Raw genomic sequence first — 20,557 nt, 5'->3', positions numbered from 1 at the left:
CCTGTGAAATGAAGGTACTGGACAGGAAAGCCTCTGTCCCTTTCCCACTCTCTCCTCCTCCTCCCTGACCTTCAATAGTTGCATGTTTATTTTGGTTTGGTTTTGTTTTAATGTTAAAAGCACAAAGATTAATATAAAAATTACCATAATGTTACCACCTAGACTTAACCACTATTAAGACTTAGATTTATAAAATTCTAGTCCTTTTCCTGTACCGAAGTATAGTATTTTAAAACAAACATAGAATGTTGATTCTCTTACCCTTAATTTTTTACATAAAAATATCATAATAATGGATATATTGCTTTTTTTACATCATTTTAATGGTTTTATATATTTTATAATATGAATTTATTATTATTAATTGTTTTAATTCACCTATTGCTGAGCCTTTAGGTTGTTTCCACAATTTTATACAAATAATGCTATTATAACAATCATCGTACAGAAATCTTTGTATATACCTCTTATTATTTTCTCAAGAGAAATTACAATTAGTGAAATTTTGGGGCTTTTTAACACATATTGCCAAATTATTTTCCAGGAAGAAAGTGCAAGTTTACATTCCTGCCAAAAATGTAAGAGAGGGTCCATTTTCTTAGACACTCATTAATGACTCATTTATTTTAACTTTAGTGAATGTAATAGTAAAAAATTATTTTGCTTTCCTTTAATTTTAAATGTCTAAGGACTAGTGAGATTGGCATGTTTTTATATTTATTTTACCATTTCTTCTTTTGTGAATTTGCTGCTCATTTCCTTTGACCAATTTTCTGGTGGAGCATTTATCTTTGTCCTTTGGATTCTTAAAAAATTTTTATATATTTCAAAAATAATAGTACTCTGGTCAAGTATGTTTCTGAAATATTTTCTAAGATTGTCATTTGTCTCATAATTTGTATCATGGTGTTTTTATATATATGCACAGAAGTTTTAGTTTTATGAAATCATATCTAGCAAAAGTTTATTTTGTGATTTCACCCTTTCTTTATTTGCTTAGTTCAACCTTTCCTACAATAACATTGTATAAATATTCACCCATCTAGTTCTTTTAAGATTTTTTTTTTTTTTTTTTTTTTGGCGGCTGGTCAGTACAGGGATCAGAACCCTTGACATTGGTGTCATAACACTGCACTCTACTCTAACCAATTGAGTCAACCGGCCAGCCTCTTGTAACATTTTTAATGTTTACACTTAACTATTTAATTAGTCTAAAATTTGTTTTGTCCTAAAGTATCAAGTATTGTTATAACTTTCTTTTTTCCTCAAGTAGACGACTGTTCCAAGACCTCAATATTTGCATTTTAAAGTGATCCCTTCCATCTCTCAAATATAATTCAATAACAAAAATGTACCATAAATTGCATCACTTACTTTATATTCAAATTTTTAACCTCTCAGAATTCGCTAATACTTTTCAAAGATGAATCAGAAATGGATTAGATAGGTTCTGATAAGGATGGTCAATTTCTATAAAAAGTTTTATGCCATAAGTAATTCTTTGCCCAATAATAAACAGTTAAAAAAAAAACTTTATAAATAAAAACTTCTAATGAAATTCAAAATTCTGAGCTATAAGCCCATTACTTTAAGGCCAGACTACTTACACATTACTACTTTAATTCAAAAAGGCCAAAGTGTTTCTCATACTATGATGTTGATTCTTTACTTTGGAATATGTTCAACATGAGGGTGCTTCAAAACGTGCATGGAAAACTAGAATTAAAACATAAGAATCTTTCCATGACCTTTTTGAAGACCCCTCATATAGGCCCTTCTTCTTGATATTAGCCAGATGGAAAAGGTCAGGGAGGCTGGGCCTTGAGGAGACTGATGAGTTCAGGGAGCAGCATGGAGCCTGGTATGACGGAAGCGACAGTGCAGGCGGAGAAGAGCAGAAGAGCATAGCGACGGGCGTGATGTTGGCGTCTGTTTTCATCTCTCTGCCTCCTTCTCTCTACATCAGCTTCCTTTATGATTCATTTACAGTTTTCCTATGTGGTTACTCAACTGTTCTCCATCTGAACCTCTTTTCTGTGCTTCCTACTTGTGTTACTCATTGTCTCTGGACACCTCCACCTGGAGAATCTAGACAGGGAGCCCCAGCGCCATCCTACTTAGAACTAAACTGATTCCCATTCTTTCCAGACCTGCTCTTCCTTTGGGTCCTCTGGCTCAGTGAGAACAGCACCCGACCCAGCCTCTTATCTGTCACAATCCTGCCGTTCAGCCTCGTTTCCATCCTACTACTTATCCTGTTCATGAGCCGTCTATTGTTCGTGTCTATTGTTTTTATCTCTCACACTATCCCTCCTTTTCTCTTCTTCCCCTGCTGCTGAGGCCATAGTGCAGTTTCTTCCATTTTCTTTCCTGAAATTCTAAAACGTTCTATTGACTGGCTTCTTGCTTTCTTTTGTCACTCTTGTCTAAATCCATCCTCCAACTATTATGAAGTACTCTTTTTAAAATGCGGATCCGGTTGTTGTACCCCTTTCTTAAAATTCCCCCATCATTACTATAGTCTTACGTTAAATCCCTTCCTGTAACCTTCAGACCCATCACGTTTTACTTATCCTGGCCTAAAAAGCAGCTTTAGTGGAATGACAAAATGTAGAATCTTGGAGGTGGCAAGCTGAAGAATGAGTGAAGGTTGAGAAAGTAACAATAAAGTGTGAGTGTACAGAGTGCTCTTGAGGTAACTTGAGCAAGATCAGAAGGAAAGTGATAAGAAGAGGGAATGGATTAGAGGGAAAGGTTCGTCTGTTTTATATTACAGCCAGGAAACGTGCAGTAGGAAAACGTATATTACAGTAGGAAAACGTAAAGCTCTGGAGGCCAACCAAGTTTGTTGCATTCCTACCATGAGACAAGCAGTGCTCTAGGAATTAAGCTATCATCTATAGGACAGACTAAACCTCTGTCCTTACAAAGCATGAAGCATAGAGATAGAGACAAATATTAAACAAAGAATCACACTAACAATAAAAATTATATTTGTAATATGAGCTATATAGAAAAATACAAGATGTATGGAATCTCTTTTATAGAGAAACCTAATTTAGGTTGAAGGGACCCAGGAAGACCTCGCCTGAGGAAGTTTAAGAAGTTCTGTAGACTAGGTAGGGGTTAGAAGGCTAAGGGGATTGAGGAATATTCCAGTTGAACCATAACGTGGTCCTGGATTTGGTGAGTAGCCATGGTGATAGAGACAGAGATAAAATTAAGGAAGTCCTATTAATTCTTCCCCCAAGACTTAGTGATTCTCTTAGTAAGGAGTTGAGAATAAGAAGGCTGACATGACTAGATTTTTGATGGTTCCATTGAGATAAAGAAAAATATATAATGAATCAGGGTTTCATTCTTAGTGTTTTTAGGTTTGATGGGGTTTTTTTGTTATGGGATAAAAAAATTAGATTTGAGTATATTGAAATTGATTAACTCAAGGGACTCTGGGCCTGTTCTGGAGGATATAAAGGAGCAAGAACTGACATATCACCTGCCTACTGTGTCCCAGACACGAGACAGAGGCTTCACATATGTTTTCTTATTTCTTACTTAACCTAACTCTTTATGAGGGTGTAGGGAGTTTGGGGGAAGGCAAATAAGAAGTAATCAAAAAAGAAAAAAAAAAAAAACCCAGGAGAATAACCAGAAGAAAATGATGGTGTGGGGAAACCAAGAAAAAAGGAAGAAGTCTCAAGAATGAGGACAGGGCCCACAGAATCAAAAAGAACTGATCTTTTTACCAACAGCACCTTGTATTGTTCCATTTTGTCTCTCATATGCAGTCAATGAGATTACAGCTTCTAGTTGGCAACAATTATTATATTCACCCACATGCACATTTCTTCATTCACCTGATAATTATTAACATAGAACCACTATGCTCCAGTACTGCTATAGTCATTTGCACAATCCGGTAGCAAACAAAATCCCAGCTCTCATGGAGCTTACATTTTTGTAGGGAGAAACAATAACTAATAAACAAGTGAATACACAGTAGGTCAGATGGTGACAAGTATCATGGAGAAAATAAAGCAGAATTAGGAGGAGAATAGAAATTGCTAGAGAGATTGGTCAGGGAATACCTGCCTGATTAAATGGCATTTGAGGAAACATCTGAAAAAGCGAGGGGATAAACGACGTGGATATCTGAGGGGAGAACGTTCCGTTCAGAAGGAAAACAAAGTGCAAACACCCCAAAATAGGAAGTCCTTCTCAGGAAACCACTGAGACTTTTTGAAAAGAAGAATGATATGGTCTGACTTATTTTTGCAAAGGATCTTTCTGGCTGCAGTGACGATACAAGGTTCGAGAGGGGCATGGGGCAGAAGCAGGGAGACCAGTTAGGAGGCTATTGTAACAATCCAGGCAAGAAACTGGCAGGAGGGAGAAAAAATGCTAGATAATGTCAGAAGGCCTCAACTCCATTGTTTTAAATGAAAGGATGTGTGTGAAAGTACCCTGAACGGCACAGTTCTATTCAAAGGTAAGGAGCCTTGGTTATTGTAATTTTCATACAAGTCCCCTGCCGTTTAGTCCATGATTTCACACCCCATCTAGATGATGTGGCTATATGAATTGTTCAGTCCCCATTGAAAATAACAGCCACGTTCCCTTTAAGAGTCATTTTCTCTCCGCAAGTGCATCAGACACAGCTTCTGTCCTTACGCTGTTTTTTTCTAGCGCACGTACCCAGGCATGCCATGTACTTCCCTCTGCTGCTTCATTATTACTTTCGTGTTTTCCCTGCAGTGTTTCTTCTGTTCTCGACATCCCATTTTTCCTGCTTCCTTTTTTCCTGGAAGGTCCGGGTTATCTGCTTTCATGCTTAATATTTTCTCTGTCCACCCATCTGTTTATTCTAGCTTGTTTCTTCCCTCCTCTCTGCTGGCCTCTTTATAGATTCCTTTGTTCAATAGTTTAAACTCCATGACACTGCTTTGTTTATCCTCTCAGTTACCACAGTATATTATTCCCCATCTGCTATAGAAAGAGCCCCATCGCCTACAAAGTTAACTAAGCCCCTCTTGTCTGAACGAGTCCTTCAGTCATGCATTCAAGTTTCTAATCTACCCCATCTTCCTTGGTTATGAATGTGACAATATTATTTCAAAGCAAGCTATGCTCAATAGATCTCATCTTTTGTTCTTTTCTTCCTTTCAAATGCCTCAGATATGATTTAATGGTCTTTTGCTTCAGAGATAGGTAGTTTCAATATCAGTCAATCAGCAAATATTTATTGAGTATTTGCTATGTGACCAGCAGTGTGCTAAGGACTGTGGGAGATTCCAGAGACATAGGAGGCATGGTACAAGGCTCAGGGATTTTGCAATCTCAATGGAGAGGTAGCACTAACATATATTTTTATGCACTCATTGCAATCCAGGAATTGTGCTAGAAACTAGGACTACAACATGAATTTTAAAAAGAAAGAAATCTATCCTTATGGAGCTCATAGTCTAGCAAGGGAGAAAGACACATGTTAAAATTATTTACAGTTCAATCAAATATGTACAAAATGCTCTGGGAAAACATAGGAGTGAAAGGAATTAGTTCTGCCTCGGGTAATTGTGGAAAGCTTCACAGAGATGGTGATATTTAAATGGAATTTAATAAATTAGTGTTAATTAAGCAGAGAATTAATAATAAAAGCTAATATTTATTGAGTATTTATGAGATTTCAGCACTGCTATGTGCTTGTGAATTAGCTCATTTAATCCTCACCATAACCCTATGAAGTGCTTGTATTAGTCCTATTTTACTGATTAAGTAATTGACAAACAGAGAGGTTAAATAACTTGTCCAAATCACACAGCTAGAAAGGTATCAAAGTCAAAAACCAAGATTTGATTTCAAAGTGTAGCCCTAGAACTTGGACCTTTAAGCACTGTCCTCTGCTGTCTCTCATGAAAAAAGAAAAGGAAAGGAAAGGAAGGTGTCATTTCAAGCAAATCAGAATATTTGCAAAGCACATGTTCAAACATACTTGTAATAACATGCAGCTACAGGACCTTAAATTCAATACTCAATTTCTGGATCAAGCAAGTAGGGACATCAAAGTGGTAAACTTATTCTTCTGTTCAAAAGGAATTCATACAGAGGACAGAACCGAGAAGCTATTGCTTGTATCCTCACTATGAGGAAAATAACTCAGTTTTCTTAATCAGTCTAAACAGCATGATATAAAAGAGAAAGGGTTAGACTAATTAAACCACTAAAAATTTCGGCTAGAGCATCAAGAGTGGTTATTCCCAATGTTACATGGTGACTAGGGGGTCCTTGAGAACCAGAAGTCCTTGCTAGCCAACATGCCATCCTGCCCTCTCCTCGCCCCTTGGAAGCTGAAAAATGGCCTCAGAGGCTCTCAGTCCTATCCCAGGGAAGACCTGAGACCCTGGGGACAGCCTGGCATCTGGTCAATTTCCTCTTTATCACTGCCACATGTTGATTTCCATTTCATCATGACAGCATTTATCATGCATATTGCCATATTGTGGAGCAACTCATTCTGTGAAGGAAATAGAAAGAAAAGGATTCTGAGGAAGAAGAGGGAATGAAAAACAGTGCTGGGAGGCTGAAGGGGAAGAATGAGACAAAAGAAGAAAAAGAGACCTGGCCTCCTGCAATCATGTAAGGGTTTCCTTCTAAGAGGTGGAACAGGACCTTCTGGGGAAGCTACCACCATAGTCCACAGGTTCACCTGAGCTGGAGGAAAGAAAGCAGGCAACACCTCCTGCAGGAGTCAGCTTTGCCTCCTCGCTGGGGAGAACTGAAGTAACAGTGTGCACAATTGGCCCAGCTAAATGAGAAACGTGCTTGGTTCCCAGGCAGCATATAACAGAGACTTGAGAGTCTGCCAAGACTTTTAAAGTCTCCCGAATGCTTCCCACTTCTGTGGATAAATATGAGAATGAATTTTCATTCTTTTTATGAAGCCAGGAATGTATCTTCAATGTCTTTGAATTTCTGGGTAGAAAAATGAATGGTTTAGGAGCACCAGTGATGTTTTCATCTCTTCTTCCTGCTGCTTCTAGTAAGAGATGGACGGCATCTCATAAGACTGGCAAGACAGTGTTGGCAGGAGACCAGTCAGCCTGATCGAGTGGTTTATTATTTCAATTGAATTGTGAAAGGAAGGAGAAAAGTACTCAGATAAAACTGTAAGACTGTATTAGATACCATGGAGCATAAAGGGGAAAGCACAGGAAGAAAAATAGTAGAGGACTAGCCCAGCAATTTTCAGAAGATACGAGAGAAATGGGCTGGGGGCAGCGTTAATATTCTCAGTTTTCTGTATACCAACAAATAGCAGATGAAAAATTATCAGAGTGAACTTTAAAAACTGAACAGAGTTTGGTAAAAATAATCTCTTCAGTCTTCTGGGGATATGTTGAGATGTAACTCCTGACTGGAATATGCCAGTGGAAAGGTATATCTTGTTTGGAATGAGTAGGTCTAATTGAAGGGCTTGGAGAGGAGCAGTATACGTCAAAAAGATATACACATGAGTGGAAATCCATAAACCAGAGAGTCAAGCAAGGAGTAAGCAGCTGCAGGAAAGTGAAATGAAAGAAACACAAAAATGTTGTCGTGGGACTACATCAGAGATCTCATAACCAGATGGTTAATATGGACAGGCAAGATAGAGGAGTGATGAAAGCTTTTACAGACTTCAGATGCAAATCCCACTCCATGAAAGGCAAAACACCTGAAAAATTATTGCATTGTCTTGTTGGAAATCCAGTCTCACAAAAGAGAGAGAAGCAATGAGGGGATTTGCTGCATTGGCTCATTTCTGGCTCCTTATGAAAATCTGTTTGGGGAAAATGGCAGCTACATGAATCTTGAGGGAAAGTAACCATCCCATGTTAACTTCATTAGGCCAAGGAATGGAGGTCTGAGCTTAGACATACAAGTATGCCACTTGTGGTAAATCTAATTTCAGGAAGTTCAGAGAAAGCAATAAATACAATCCCATAGTCAGCAACTCTAACCCGAAGGTGGATCAAGAAGAATGAGAAGCTGTCAAATAGAAATTTGATGACATAATCACTAAGTTTCCCAAGGAGTACAAAAAAGGTTAAGCATTTAGATAACTCAGTGTTCAATGGCCATATGAGAAAAGACAGATCACATTACTTACGACGAACAAGAAGAGTGGCAGCAAGATTTAAGGATGGGTCAGAAGTGCAAAAGTCTGAGTTTGGAAAAAATATTAAGAAAAATAGAAACGTATTTTTGTCTATTTAAAGTAAAAAAGAGAAAATACACCCACTACTTAGAGCAGATGGTATACTGTTAAATTACAATTAGAGAGAAGAGCTGTTCCACTCCTATTATCTTTTTGGCATCTCCATAGAGAACGCTCTTAGAACTGAGAAGGGGAGGGAAAACATATTTGAGACTTAAAGCCTAAGATAGGTAAGGATATCACAAAAACACACTTGGCTTCATTAAATGAATTTAAATCCAAGGTGTCCTGCAATAACTTGCTACTTTATAGTCTGAGCCCACCCCATATTGAAAGAATAGAGTGATCAGGGCCACAGATCTGTACGGAACCAACCTTGGTCCCAGCCAATCCTCCCCCAATTGTCTCTCTCACTCATAAGCTCCCTCCCACCCTACCCTCTATCACCACTTCAGTTCCCAGACTCTCACTTGTTTCTGTCCCATCGCTTGCTTTTCTCATGCTCTCTGGCCAATCTATTACTTCATTTTCTAGAGCTTAGTTGGTATCTGCCCTTCTGTCTCAGCATATTTAGGTTCCTCCCTTCCTCCTCTCTCAGGGGGCATTACAGAGGATATCGAGGACAGACTGCATGCTGTATTCTTGAAAGTTCTTTTGTATGAGATCAACTTTTCTACATGGTTGAAAAATAAATGTTGCCCCAGGTTTTATAAAAAAGAAAAGGTGAATGTGGTAGGGGTAGTGGGGAAAATATAGAAATAGACCAGAAAGATGGAGACCTAACCCCGGTGGAATTCTATGACGATTATTAAAATTTTCACTTGGTATCATTAGTAAAGGAAGAAGTTATTAAGAATCAGCATAAATTCAGTGAGAGCAAACCAAATGATCTCATTTTCTATTTTGATAACCTTATTAGGCAAGGAGTGAACATGGTGTAAAGAGATAAGAATATGTGACATTGGTCATGGTACAGATAAGGAAATAGTTAAGTGATTAAACATCTACACTCAAATAATTTAAATATTGGATTTAAAATATCTCTTTAGGTTAGAAGTCATGGTGATTGCCCACAGCATGCTAGCTGCGGTCCCGGCCTTTGGAAGACACTTATTTACAGGAATTATAGAAAGTATGATAATTAAATGCGAAGACTTGAAGCCAGAAAGAACAGTTAGCATGCCAGATAAAAATTGTAATTTGAAAATCCTTCAACCAGCTATTTAAAATAGTCCAAAACTAATACATTCATATTAATCATAATTAATTAAGTATCAAGCATCAGGGATAGGATCGTGGCCCTCTAGTTCCTCACTCTTTGGCCCTAAACTTTATATCAAACAGAAATATTGACTGGTTCATCTTTTAAAACAAACTTTTGATGATCCCAAACATGATTCTGGAATTCTGTGGTCCTTCACAACATAAATTTCATGAACATCTACATTAAAACCAAATGTATTATCTATAATTTAAAGGATTTAGCATCACTTTCTTCGCACACATATCCACACGTAAACATTTCCACTAATCAGGGATGGCTACAACACATTGCTCGACCTTCGTATATCCACACCCTGTGTGGAATAATGAATGTACGTTCCCTAATCTCCACTAATGTGTGTCCAAGAAGGACTAGACTAGCAATATGTGCTTTACTGATTATATGCATCTTCCGGTGAACTCCAAATTCTAGGACATGTACTCAAGGGTATTCATAAGCTGGCAGTACTACCTGGAGGCTTTGGGTTTTAAACAACTGTCCACATTTTCAGCCACATAGAATGATAATTCATTTTCTTTGATACTTTTTTCCCAAAATGATTTAAAATAGTTGTCATTCTTTTATCCTCTTCCAGATTAAAAAAGTACAGTTTTCTTAAAGAACTACGATGAATGAGGGGTGAATTTTTAACACCATGTGCTAATAATTTCTAGACGCTCCAAAGACTTTGTTTTATTTGGATTCACATTAGACAATGATGTTTTAATAAATGACAACAGCAAGTCTCCAATATAGAGCAAAAGGCATATTTAATGTACACTGAATGTGGACTTGCTTCTTAAAATAAAACCCTTTAGACATATACATTATTTCTTTTGAGTAAGCCTTATAAGCTTGATGACTGGGGAGTTTCACATTTAATCATCTTTTGAATATTTACTGGTGATTTTAATTGCCATCACCTGATTCAGTGAAACAAATATTTTGACTGACTTATTTACTAGATTCAAAAAATAATTTCTATCACATATAAATAGCCATTTACAGCCAGATAGTGCCCTCATGTCATGACTTTATTACTATTAAAAATTACTAAATATATTCAGATACTTTGACTATTATTATTTTGTATTTAAAATACTCATTAATAAAAATGTTTAGTAAAGTAGCTATATCCCATATAACTATGTGCCTACTACTATACTATATGTTTAGTACATAGATATACGAAAGATATATTTATCTCAACAAATATTTGATTACCCATTATGTTTCAATGATCTGTGGGAATAAGATGTACCATGTGAAATACAAAGATGAATAAAAAGCCTACTAAGAGACTGCAACATAGGAAGCTAAGTGGAGAAAATATCTATAACGTGAAGGAGAATTTGCTAAATAGGAAATACCAAATGTCAGCATAGCAGAGTGCTTATGATCATGGTATTTGAATTCAGACAGCACTGGTCTGAATCCCTGCTTTATCATTTACCTAATTTTATACCTTAAATCTCAGTCACTTCATCATCTACAAAATGCATAAGGGTTAAGGAAGAGCATGTTTTAAAATTATGGCAGTGGCCTGAAATATAGTAAGGACTCAAAAGTTATGTTATCATTAGTACCACATAATAGATAAAATATCATTGGCCAATGGGGGAAAAAAAAGAAAGAAAGAGGATGGGGAAGGGAGAGGGAGAGGGAGAGAGGAAAGGAAGACAGTGAGGGAAAAAGAGGGAGGAAGGAAGAGAAGGAGAGATCACACTGCATACTGGTTAGGAAAGAAGGAAGGGTCGAGGAAATCCTTATGAAGTAGAGTCATTTGAGAAGTCTTTGAAGGATGCGTAGTAGGATTTTTCAAAGTGGAGATAGGGAGGAAGGGTATTTTAGACAGAGGACCCAACATAATAACATTAGGCCTCAGACAGGTCAGTTGAAAAGTGTGTCCAGTGTAGCTGAAGTACATCGTGTTTGGAAATGAGAGATAAGATAGAAAAGACATGTTGGTAGAAAGCCTCAAATGCCAGCCTGGTGAACTTGTACTTCATTCAAGAGATTTAAGTACATATTTTTGAGTAAATTAGTGAGAAATTTAGTCTGTGCCTTACAGCCTAGATTAAGATGGCAACATTGCATATGGTAGAGTGGGAAAGGAAAATGTGAGGACAAAACATATCAAGTAGGCCCTGACAACTATGAAAAATAATGGGAAATTAATTAATAATGGTTAAAGATGGTAGCAGACAAAGAAAGAAGATTCAAAAGATATTGTAGATCCAGAACTCAGAAAATTTGGCAACATGATCCAGATGAGAATTGGAGTGAAGCATAACTCTGAAATTCCAAGCCTCCAGTATTGGAAAAATCCTAATGTTATTTACAAAGCTAAGGAAATATGAAGGAAGATCTAGTTCTGTGTTGTTAATGATAAGTTCAGTGGGTGGTGAGTTTGCAGTAGCCATTTCTAGTGATAGTGCTTTCATGCAGCTGATGAATGTAGATCTCGAGTTTGTGAGAACAATTCAGAATACAGATATTGATTAGGACATCAAGGACCCACCTACAAACAGACTGAAGTATAGTTGAAATTATAACTTCAACACATTGAAAAGAAAATAGGGAACACAGTATTGGAAGTTTTCTATCATCTTACCACTTGAGAGATATTCAAATGTATGTATGTGTATACAAATGTATAAATAATGTAAAATTTGTCTCAGTATGAAAGCTCATGGTATTGGGCACATTGTCATTTACAGCTCAAATAGAAAAAAAAAGTAAAGCAGAGTAACCAAGGTCATAAAAAAGAAGAGCAGAAAATAAAATACCGAAAAGAATATAGAAAAACGGCTTTAAGTAAGAGTCAGACCTCCTTGAACATGGACCTTGAATTCAAACAAAAGATTCTCATTTGAAAAGTTAAAAACAAAAGCAGAAAATCTTGACAGCATACTAATTTGACAAACATTGTTACATTCTTCTGTTGTGTTTTATGAAACAAAGTGTTTCTTATTGTTGATGAAACATCGTCTGTGCTTCACATATTAAGCACACTTCCAATTAATGTGAATCACAAAGCAATGTGTAACCAACCGCATGAAAGATCTCCAGTGGTGAATGAAGAAAATTCTAGTTCTTTAAAAGTAAAAAACATCTGATTTAACTATTGGATCAGTCTAATTAATTAACATAAATTAGAATTTTTAAATAATGAAATATAAATATACTCTTCAAGACATGACAGGTGAGTGTGCTATCAAAGCACTTTTCTAAATGAAAATCTAGAATCCAAATACAGTGGTGTAAATGCATAGCATTCGCATACACATTTATGCCTCTCATTGCCAGCAATCTAAAGTTTTCTGGTATAAGAACATTACCCATTGTCACTTCACATTACTGCTGGGTTCTTCAAGGTCCAAAATTAAGAAAAAGTAAGCTGAAACAACTGAAAAGGGTGTCATTTCTTATTTCTGTCCACAGAAATACTGTTTTAGATCATCCAGTAGCACACCTATTGAATGCAGTTAATTAGGTGTTGTATTTGAAGCTAAACATGCATATTGCCCATCTTCTAGAAGACAGGAATATTTAAGCTATAAATATCATGGAAAGCTTATCTATGAGAACTATAATACCCAAAGTCTCCTAAATTAACATAATACAACATTATATGAAAACAGAGAAAATTGGACTGAGATTATTTATTATATGGAAATATTTTCAAATGAGCACTATGAGTAATTCAGTAACTATCTTTTAGGATGTAATTGGAGAAGCACTGCAGTACCTCGGAACATATGGCGAACTGAGCAATGTGGAACAAGTTGTGGCTATGATCGATGAAGAAATGTGTATCAACTGCGGGAAATGCTACATGACCTGTAATGACTCCGGCTACCAGGTAAGAATCCTGCTGGAATTAGGGTGCTGTGAGGCATGTTTCTTCTGGCTTTTGTGGCAGAAAGCATCTTCTGTTGCTAAGTATGCAATTCAAACCAGATGTGTCAAATATTGCTCTTCTGCAGTGGCCTTTCTGTCCTCTCACCCTTGTAGCATAGGATTTTTTTAAAAGGAAAGTCATAACTTATACTAACTATGCACTATTCAATGCACAGTATTATTGTAATATAATTTCATCTTCCATAAAGTTAGAGGGAAAATCCAACTGAAAGAGAAATTCACACAAAATTATGGACAATTAGGAAAGCATTATGCTTCAATGCAGAGAGAAGGCGAAAGAACTACCATTTATTGCCATGACTCTGAAAGTACTTGATTCCTTCTGCCAAAAAATAATTCTCTTCTGTTCAGTATTGATTGGGCTTTTACTACAGTAAGAAAGTAAAGCACTTTCCCACCAACTAGTTGTATAGGTCGATCCCAGGATTTCCTTTGTAGCTGGAAAAGCCGAGAAGATGTATTCCTGCCTCATGAAGTGAACAATAGGTACTTTCCAGTTCCTCATCCTTCAGCTGAGAGTCTGCCAAGGGGCAAAAAAGAAAAGCTGGGGATATGACTCCTTCAGGGTACGATATCCTCTGGAAAACACATTCTATGAATTTCTCTTTGACTTTTAATTTGTTTCTTCATACTCCTATATATTTATAAGCTGCTGTTTTTAGTAGAATTTGACACAGCTATGACTGTGAACTGGTTGAATTTTGAATGAATGAAAAAAATAATCATAACAACACCTTTAAACGTGAGTTTTTCTCAAAGGCCTTATTTATTGTGAAAGTAAGGGAATTTTTTTTTAAGATAAGGACTTTGGAGAAATCAAATTTTAAAAGTTGCCAAAAACTACACAATAATATTATTTTCATTAAAATTTCAAGCTATAAAGAAGTAAAATACAGTAAAACAAAATCCTTTTAAGAAATAATCAATGCAATTTTCTAGATAAATGATAAAATATGCCATCTTTAGAAAGTGAAGTTTATTCACATTATTTGACCTAGGGGCAGGTCCCATGTTGTTTATGGTAGGATTTTGCAAATTCTTATGGCAGGCATATTTTAATTTTTTAAAAAAATCTCTTCCTCCTTAATTTCACATTAGTTCTACACCAAATATTTGCCTAATGTGCCACTGTTTTCTAGCTGAAAGGTGTCTCTAATGGTTATTTTGAAAATGCTAATTATATCACATTCAGTTTGGTTTCATCTTTCCTCTAATTAACCAGTCAGAGATAAGTCAAGAAGTCCTATAACTATGATAGCATCAGGGTTCTAATATCTTAAATCTTAGAACATATGACTCTCACCTTGGAATTCTAGCATTGGCATAACTTCAATAAAAATGGTCTTAGTAATGAGAAAAAACAGCACTACTATGCATTTAAAAAAATTAAGTCCTTCTTTGACTGTTCTGTTTCAAAATATGAAAAATAGAAAATGAAGATCTTTAATTGAATGTCAAGTTCTATATGCTTGCACATTTTCAAAGTGTAAGTATTACTGTAGTTTTTACCAATTACTTCATTGGATTGCTTTACAAAACATAGCAATAACTCATGTGCACAAATTTTCTTATGGTTTTATAGCTGTAGTTCTTGTTCAAATATAATATGGTTGTTTCCTTAAAGATCAGACTCTTTTATTTTTATTTTTCACTTCTTTTAAGCAATCTATCATAATTTACTCTGAAAAGACCATTTTCATCTTTATGTGTATAAAAGTAGAATAAATATATAATTACATGTAGCTTCATTTAGGAAGGAATTTTTAAAATAAAAACATGAAATATATATATATATTTGAATTGGATTATAACACAGGTATGAGACAGGAAAAAGTATCAGAATCATGAAATCATTTGAAAATGTAAGATTTGCAGATCTGACCTCAAGGAGTAACTAACTGGAGAGAGGGATCACTTAATTTCCCTCATCATTTTCCTCAGACCTATCTAATCACTCCAAATTAGTACGCAGTCTACACAGTCTCAGTAAAAACATTGTACTCATTCTGCAAGTGAGACTGCCAGGCCAGTCCCCTAGTCCCCTCTGCCCACACCATCTGACCCCTCCCTACTCCCCGCCATAGCTGCCTTAATGTCATTCCTAGAAAGAAATCTCGTAGCTTCCACTGAGGACTTGCATGTTGTCTCCATTGTTGAAATGTTTCTCTTTAATAGGCAAATAATCATTAGAACTAAAAAAAAAAAAAAATCAATCCTAAATTTCAAACAAGGTATTTTTATTGCTTATTCTAGATTGCTTCATGTTTAGAAAAGAAGAAAGAAAAAGAAAAAAGGAAAAGAAATTATCAAATTTCTCAAAATTCTGAGCACTTTCAGAGCTGGAGGCCTAGCCCTGGTTGTATAGCTGAGTAGTGTCAGAGCTGGGAAAGGACAACAGGTGTTCTGCTCTCCATTCAGTGCTTTGTCCCCTTGGCTGTGGGACAGAAAATGCCTGGAATCCACTTGGAAATCCTTAAAACTCGAAGCTGGCTTTTAAGCTAATTTGTTTTCCATTGCTTTCTTCTAAAAACTACATGCATTATTTGAAATCCAAACAAGTGCATTCATTGCCTCATCTGATGGTAACAAACAGTGCGAGGAGGACAAGGAGGGTGTGTGAAAGCCCCTCTGACACCCTCCAGTAGAAGACACCCATGCTGGTGGGACTGGGAAGACCCGACCTCTGCTCAGAACAAAGAAAACTGGAGAGTGACGATGTTAAGAAATACTTTCCTTACACAATGAAGAGAAATACCTCTAAGGAATTTTAAACATTGTGTTTCTAATTTTAAAGGATTTTTTTCTCTCTGTCTCTCATTCTTTCCTCCATCAGCTCAACTGTTGCTACAGTTGCACCACAGTGCTGGACGTAGTTGTCTCAGAGAGCAGCTCCGCTGCAGTAGAGAAACATGTTAGTGTTAAAATGGGGACATTCCTGACCTTTGTAGGAAGTGACATCAATACTCTTTATTTCTGTTTGCAGGCTATACAGTTTGATCCGGAAACCCACCTGCCAACCGTTACTGACACTTGTACAGGCTGTACTCTGTGTCTCAGTGTCTGCCCTATTATTGACTGCATCAAAATGGTTTCCAGGACAACGCCTTATAAGCCAAAGAGAGGCTTACCTTTAGCTGTGAATCCGGTGTGTGAAGGGGATTTGTGAAACAGTTGCTGTGAACTTTGATGTCACCAACATATGCTGATCTTTCAAAATTGTGATCATTGTGTTCAGCTTTTTCCAAATTAAAACAAATACATAAATTCTAAATAAATACCAAATAAAATATATAATTTCTATATAAATTTCTAAATTGATAAAATGTCTAATGCCAGGGGCCAATTAATGGTCATAAAATAGAATAATTCGTTCCTGATGATAGCTGTTAAATAACTGTGTAGCAGTTAATTGGATGTTCACTGTTAGTTGTCTATTGTGAAAAATTAACTTTTTTGTGGCAATTAGTGTGACAATTTCCAAATTGCCCTATGCTGTGCTCCATCTTTCATTTCTAATTGTAAATGAAATTAAGTATTTTGGAACAAAGGACACTTTAACACACCAGAAAATGTTTCCAAGGAAACATTTTATAATTAAAAATTACCTTTAATTTTAATGCTGTTTCTAAGAAAATGTAATTAGCTCCATAAAGTACAAATGAAGAAAGTGAAATAATTATTTAGCATGGCAGGAAAAGAAAGCCTGAAAGAGGGACTGTAAAACTTTCTTAAGGCCCCCCTCACTGAAATAGTTTCTTATGGGTGCTGGATGCTGAAAGCAAGAATACATACTAACTAAATACTGCTTGCCACTCATGCTTGAGACAGATGTCTAAACTCCTCACCAATGGACCAACATGACATTCTTCTTTAAATATTTAAACTGTGTTCCTAACAAAATAAGATTTTAGGATGGAGCTCCAGTTAAATCCACTCTTCTGCTGTGCACAGATCTGCTCTGTCTGCTTTTAATAGTAACTTTCATGATTATAGCAATTAATGTTTGAACAAAGCCCAAATTATACAGGGCTGAGTCATGTGCTTCATTATTCAAGAATAAGTAATATGGTATTGGTAATATATATTAAATGTGCAAAACCATTTGACTGCTCTCTATTTTAGTGTTTATGTTTAATTTCAAAAGTAATGGAATAAAAACAAAATATATATTTTCTGTCATTGCTAAATAATATTTTTGTATTTCTCTATTTTCATAATCAGTAAATAGTGTCCTATGAATCCATTTATCTTTTCCTATTTTAATATGAATCTTTAAGTGGTAAATTTGAAAGTAATAATCTGTGGCATATTTGTATGACAAATGCACGATCTAGAAAAATCAAACATTTGATTATGCACTTTTAGAAATGTATATTTACCACAAAACCTGTATGACTGAATACTATCAAATAAAATTTTATAAAGCAACTTAACCATGGTCTTTTGCTGCCTCTTTTTGCAAATGCAATTTCATGTCAACAATTTAGATTTTGAGGTAGAGCAGGTTTTGGTAAGTTCTACAGTGAATTCTATCCAAATGTATATATAATACATGTTCCGATCTAATGAGGGTGATGATAGTGTAGTTATTAAAATGATTCACTTCCTGTCCCTCTTACTCAGCTTTACCTACTGAATTTGATTCAACTCTGCCAAAATGCATCTTTCGCTGGGATCAGGCCGGGTTTCTTGCAATGGCCCATGAGCAGACACACGGGAAACAGCAGCCTGCCTACCTTGAAGGCACCATCATCACTATAGGAAGCATGCATGTCCCTTCATATTACCCTCAGATAGTTTTGCAATATTTAAACTTGCATAAACAGACTCCTTTGCACTCTTGACATGGTGGGGGATTTTCACTTTTGGAGTTGATAACACTTAGCAAAACGTTCCATTTATCTAGAAGAGAGATTTGCCAGGGTTGCGTGGATGTCATCATAATGTATTATCCCCCACCTCAATCCAATGGAAGTTCATCACTCCTCTGGGGATATTATGAAAGACTTCCCATGCATATATGCCTGAGTCCTCTTTAAGACACTGACTACCAGGCAGAAATCCCCTTAATAGCGATGGCAAAAAACATAACCCCTTTCTAAGAGGGGACACAATGCTTTAGCTCTTTTCTTGAACTATTTGGGGAACTATGAATAACCAGAGCCTTGTGTTAGGCCATGGCAATTCATGACTTTACAATAGTTTTGTTCCTTTATACACATTTCTTTCTGCTTTATATTAAGAAACTTTTCTTTTCCATGCTGTTTGTAGACAACATAACTCAATTTGACATGTGTGGCTTGCAGAGAGACTCAAAATAGAAAAGAATGAAAATCACATTATACCATCAAGTGACCAGAAGCCATTGATCCGAACACACACATAGTCATGGTTCTTTACCTCCAGACATGAGTGGGGACATAGGGCCAGACCAGAAAGTCTGATTAGTGAGTACTTTCCTAATTAATGTCTAAGAAGCTATACTAAATGTTCTACATATATAATAGTTAATTTTATATGTCAACTCTGCTGGACCACAATACCCAGATACTTGCTCAAGCATTATTCTGGACGTTTCTGTGAGGGTGTTTTGGGATGAGATATACATTTAAATTGGTGGACTCTGAGTAAAGCAAATTGTTCTCCATAATGCGGATGGGTCTTATTCAATCAGTTGAAGGTCTGATTAAAACAAAGATTAGAGCAAGGCTGACCTCCCTCAAGCAAGAGGGTAATCTTCAGAAGACAGCCTTTAGACTTCATCTGCAACTTTGGCTCTTCCTGGTTTTACATCAGACTGCCTTTGGACTTGAATTGTAGCTCTTTCCTACGGTTCCAGCCTGCCCACCTGCCCTATCAAATTGTGTGACCCAATTTCTTAAAATAATTAATTAATTCAAAACAATGCTTTGAATATGTCATATTCTATCTCTTATTTTAAATTTTTATTTTTTCTTTAATTGGCACATAATTGTACATATTTATGGGATACAGTGTGATGTTTCAGTACGTGTATAATAATCAAACTAGGAAAATTAGCATATTTATCACCTCAGACATTGGTCATTTCTTTGCAGTGAGAACATTCAAAATCCTCTCGTCTAGCTATTTTAAAATATACAATATATTTTTATTAACTGTCATCACCCTACTGTGCAATGGAACACTAGGACTTAGTCCTCCTATCTAACGGTAACTTGTACCTGTTGACCAGCCTCTCCCTGTCCCACCCCCCAATGTCTTTTCTCTTGTATGTCATTATTTTATAATCAAAATGTTTATACCACAACTAACTGTAATCTTACCAGCTCGCTCATTAATATCTTTCAGTAATGAGTGAAATAAAATTTTTAACATGTGTTCACTTAAAAAAAAGTTTATACCAGAGCTCATCCAATCAGGTTATACTTCATAACAAATAGAGAATTTCAATAATAAAAAAACACTCAGTAACTAAGGTGCTATCTAATATTGTTTTATGAACATCAAGGTTTATCTTATGTTAAATACTCATGTGAGAGCTTTGTCACTACAATAAAATAGCTTAAAAATTCATGCTGACTTTGTATATTAAGAAAAAACATTATTTGTAAATACTAAGAATTTTTATATAAGTCATACATTTTTTAATGCAAAACAAATTCTTCTAGCATTGTTTTAAAACTACTGACAAAAAGAAAATGCCAAAATTGAAATGTAAATAAAACACGTCATTTAACTACACAGTAATTTGGTCAGGTAGGTTTATCAGCCGCATTTCACAGGCTCAAAGAGTGTATGTGATTTGTCCAAGACCACACATTGCAGAGTCAATATTTAAACCCGGTACTCCTTCACCCACTCCACAGCCCACAGCGAATGTGCTTCACCTTCACTTGAGCTTCTCAAACTTCCTGCTAACGTGAAAATAGGTATTCACCTGACACACAGGATAATAGAATCTGGATCTGCCACTTGCCGAGTGTGTGAACTTGGACACATTAACTAGATCACTAATCCTCAGTTTTCTCATCAATAAAATGGAGAAGATAATGGCCTTACATTTAATAAGTTAGATATAATTATAATTACTGTTGCTATTATTCATGGGCATAGAAATTTTAAGTACAGTTTTAAAAGATGTAATGGTACTGAATAAAATCTACATTTGCTAGACTCAGAGTCAGATAGTCATA

The 20,557-nt window shown here is 35.9% G+C and overlaps 1 protein-coding gene across 1 annotated transcript in view; it reads left to right on the top strand.

Annotated features, from left to right (window-relative positions):
• Window positions 1–16,630, top strand: part of DPYD (dihydropyrimidine dehydrogenase) — an 855,274-nt gene extending 838,644 nt beyond the window's left edge. Inside the window, exons 22-23 of the mRNA XM_063105846.1 lie at window positions 13,183–13,323; window positions 16,366–16,630. Of these exons, the coding sequence (XP_062961916.1) occupies window positions 13,183–13,323; window positions 16,366–16,548 (324 nt within the window). The 3' untranslated portion in view covers window positions 16,549–16,630. The remainder of the gene's footprint in view (window positions 1–13,182; window positions 13,324–16,365) is intronic.
• Window positions 16,631–20,557: the final 3,927 nt, after the last annotated feature.

Source organism: Cynocephalus volans, chromosome 8 (genome assembly GCF_027409185.1).
Source record: "Cynocephalus volans isolate mCynVol1 chromosome 8, mCynVol1.pri, whole genome shotgun sequence".
NCBI lineage: Eukaryota > Metazoa > Chordata > Mammalia > Dermoptera > Cynocephalidae > Cynocephalus > Cynocephalus volans.
This window is presented reverse-complemented; position numbering and strand designations above follow the sequence as displayed.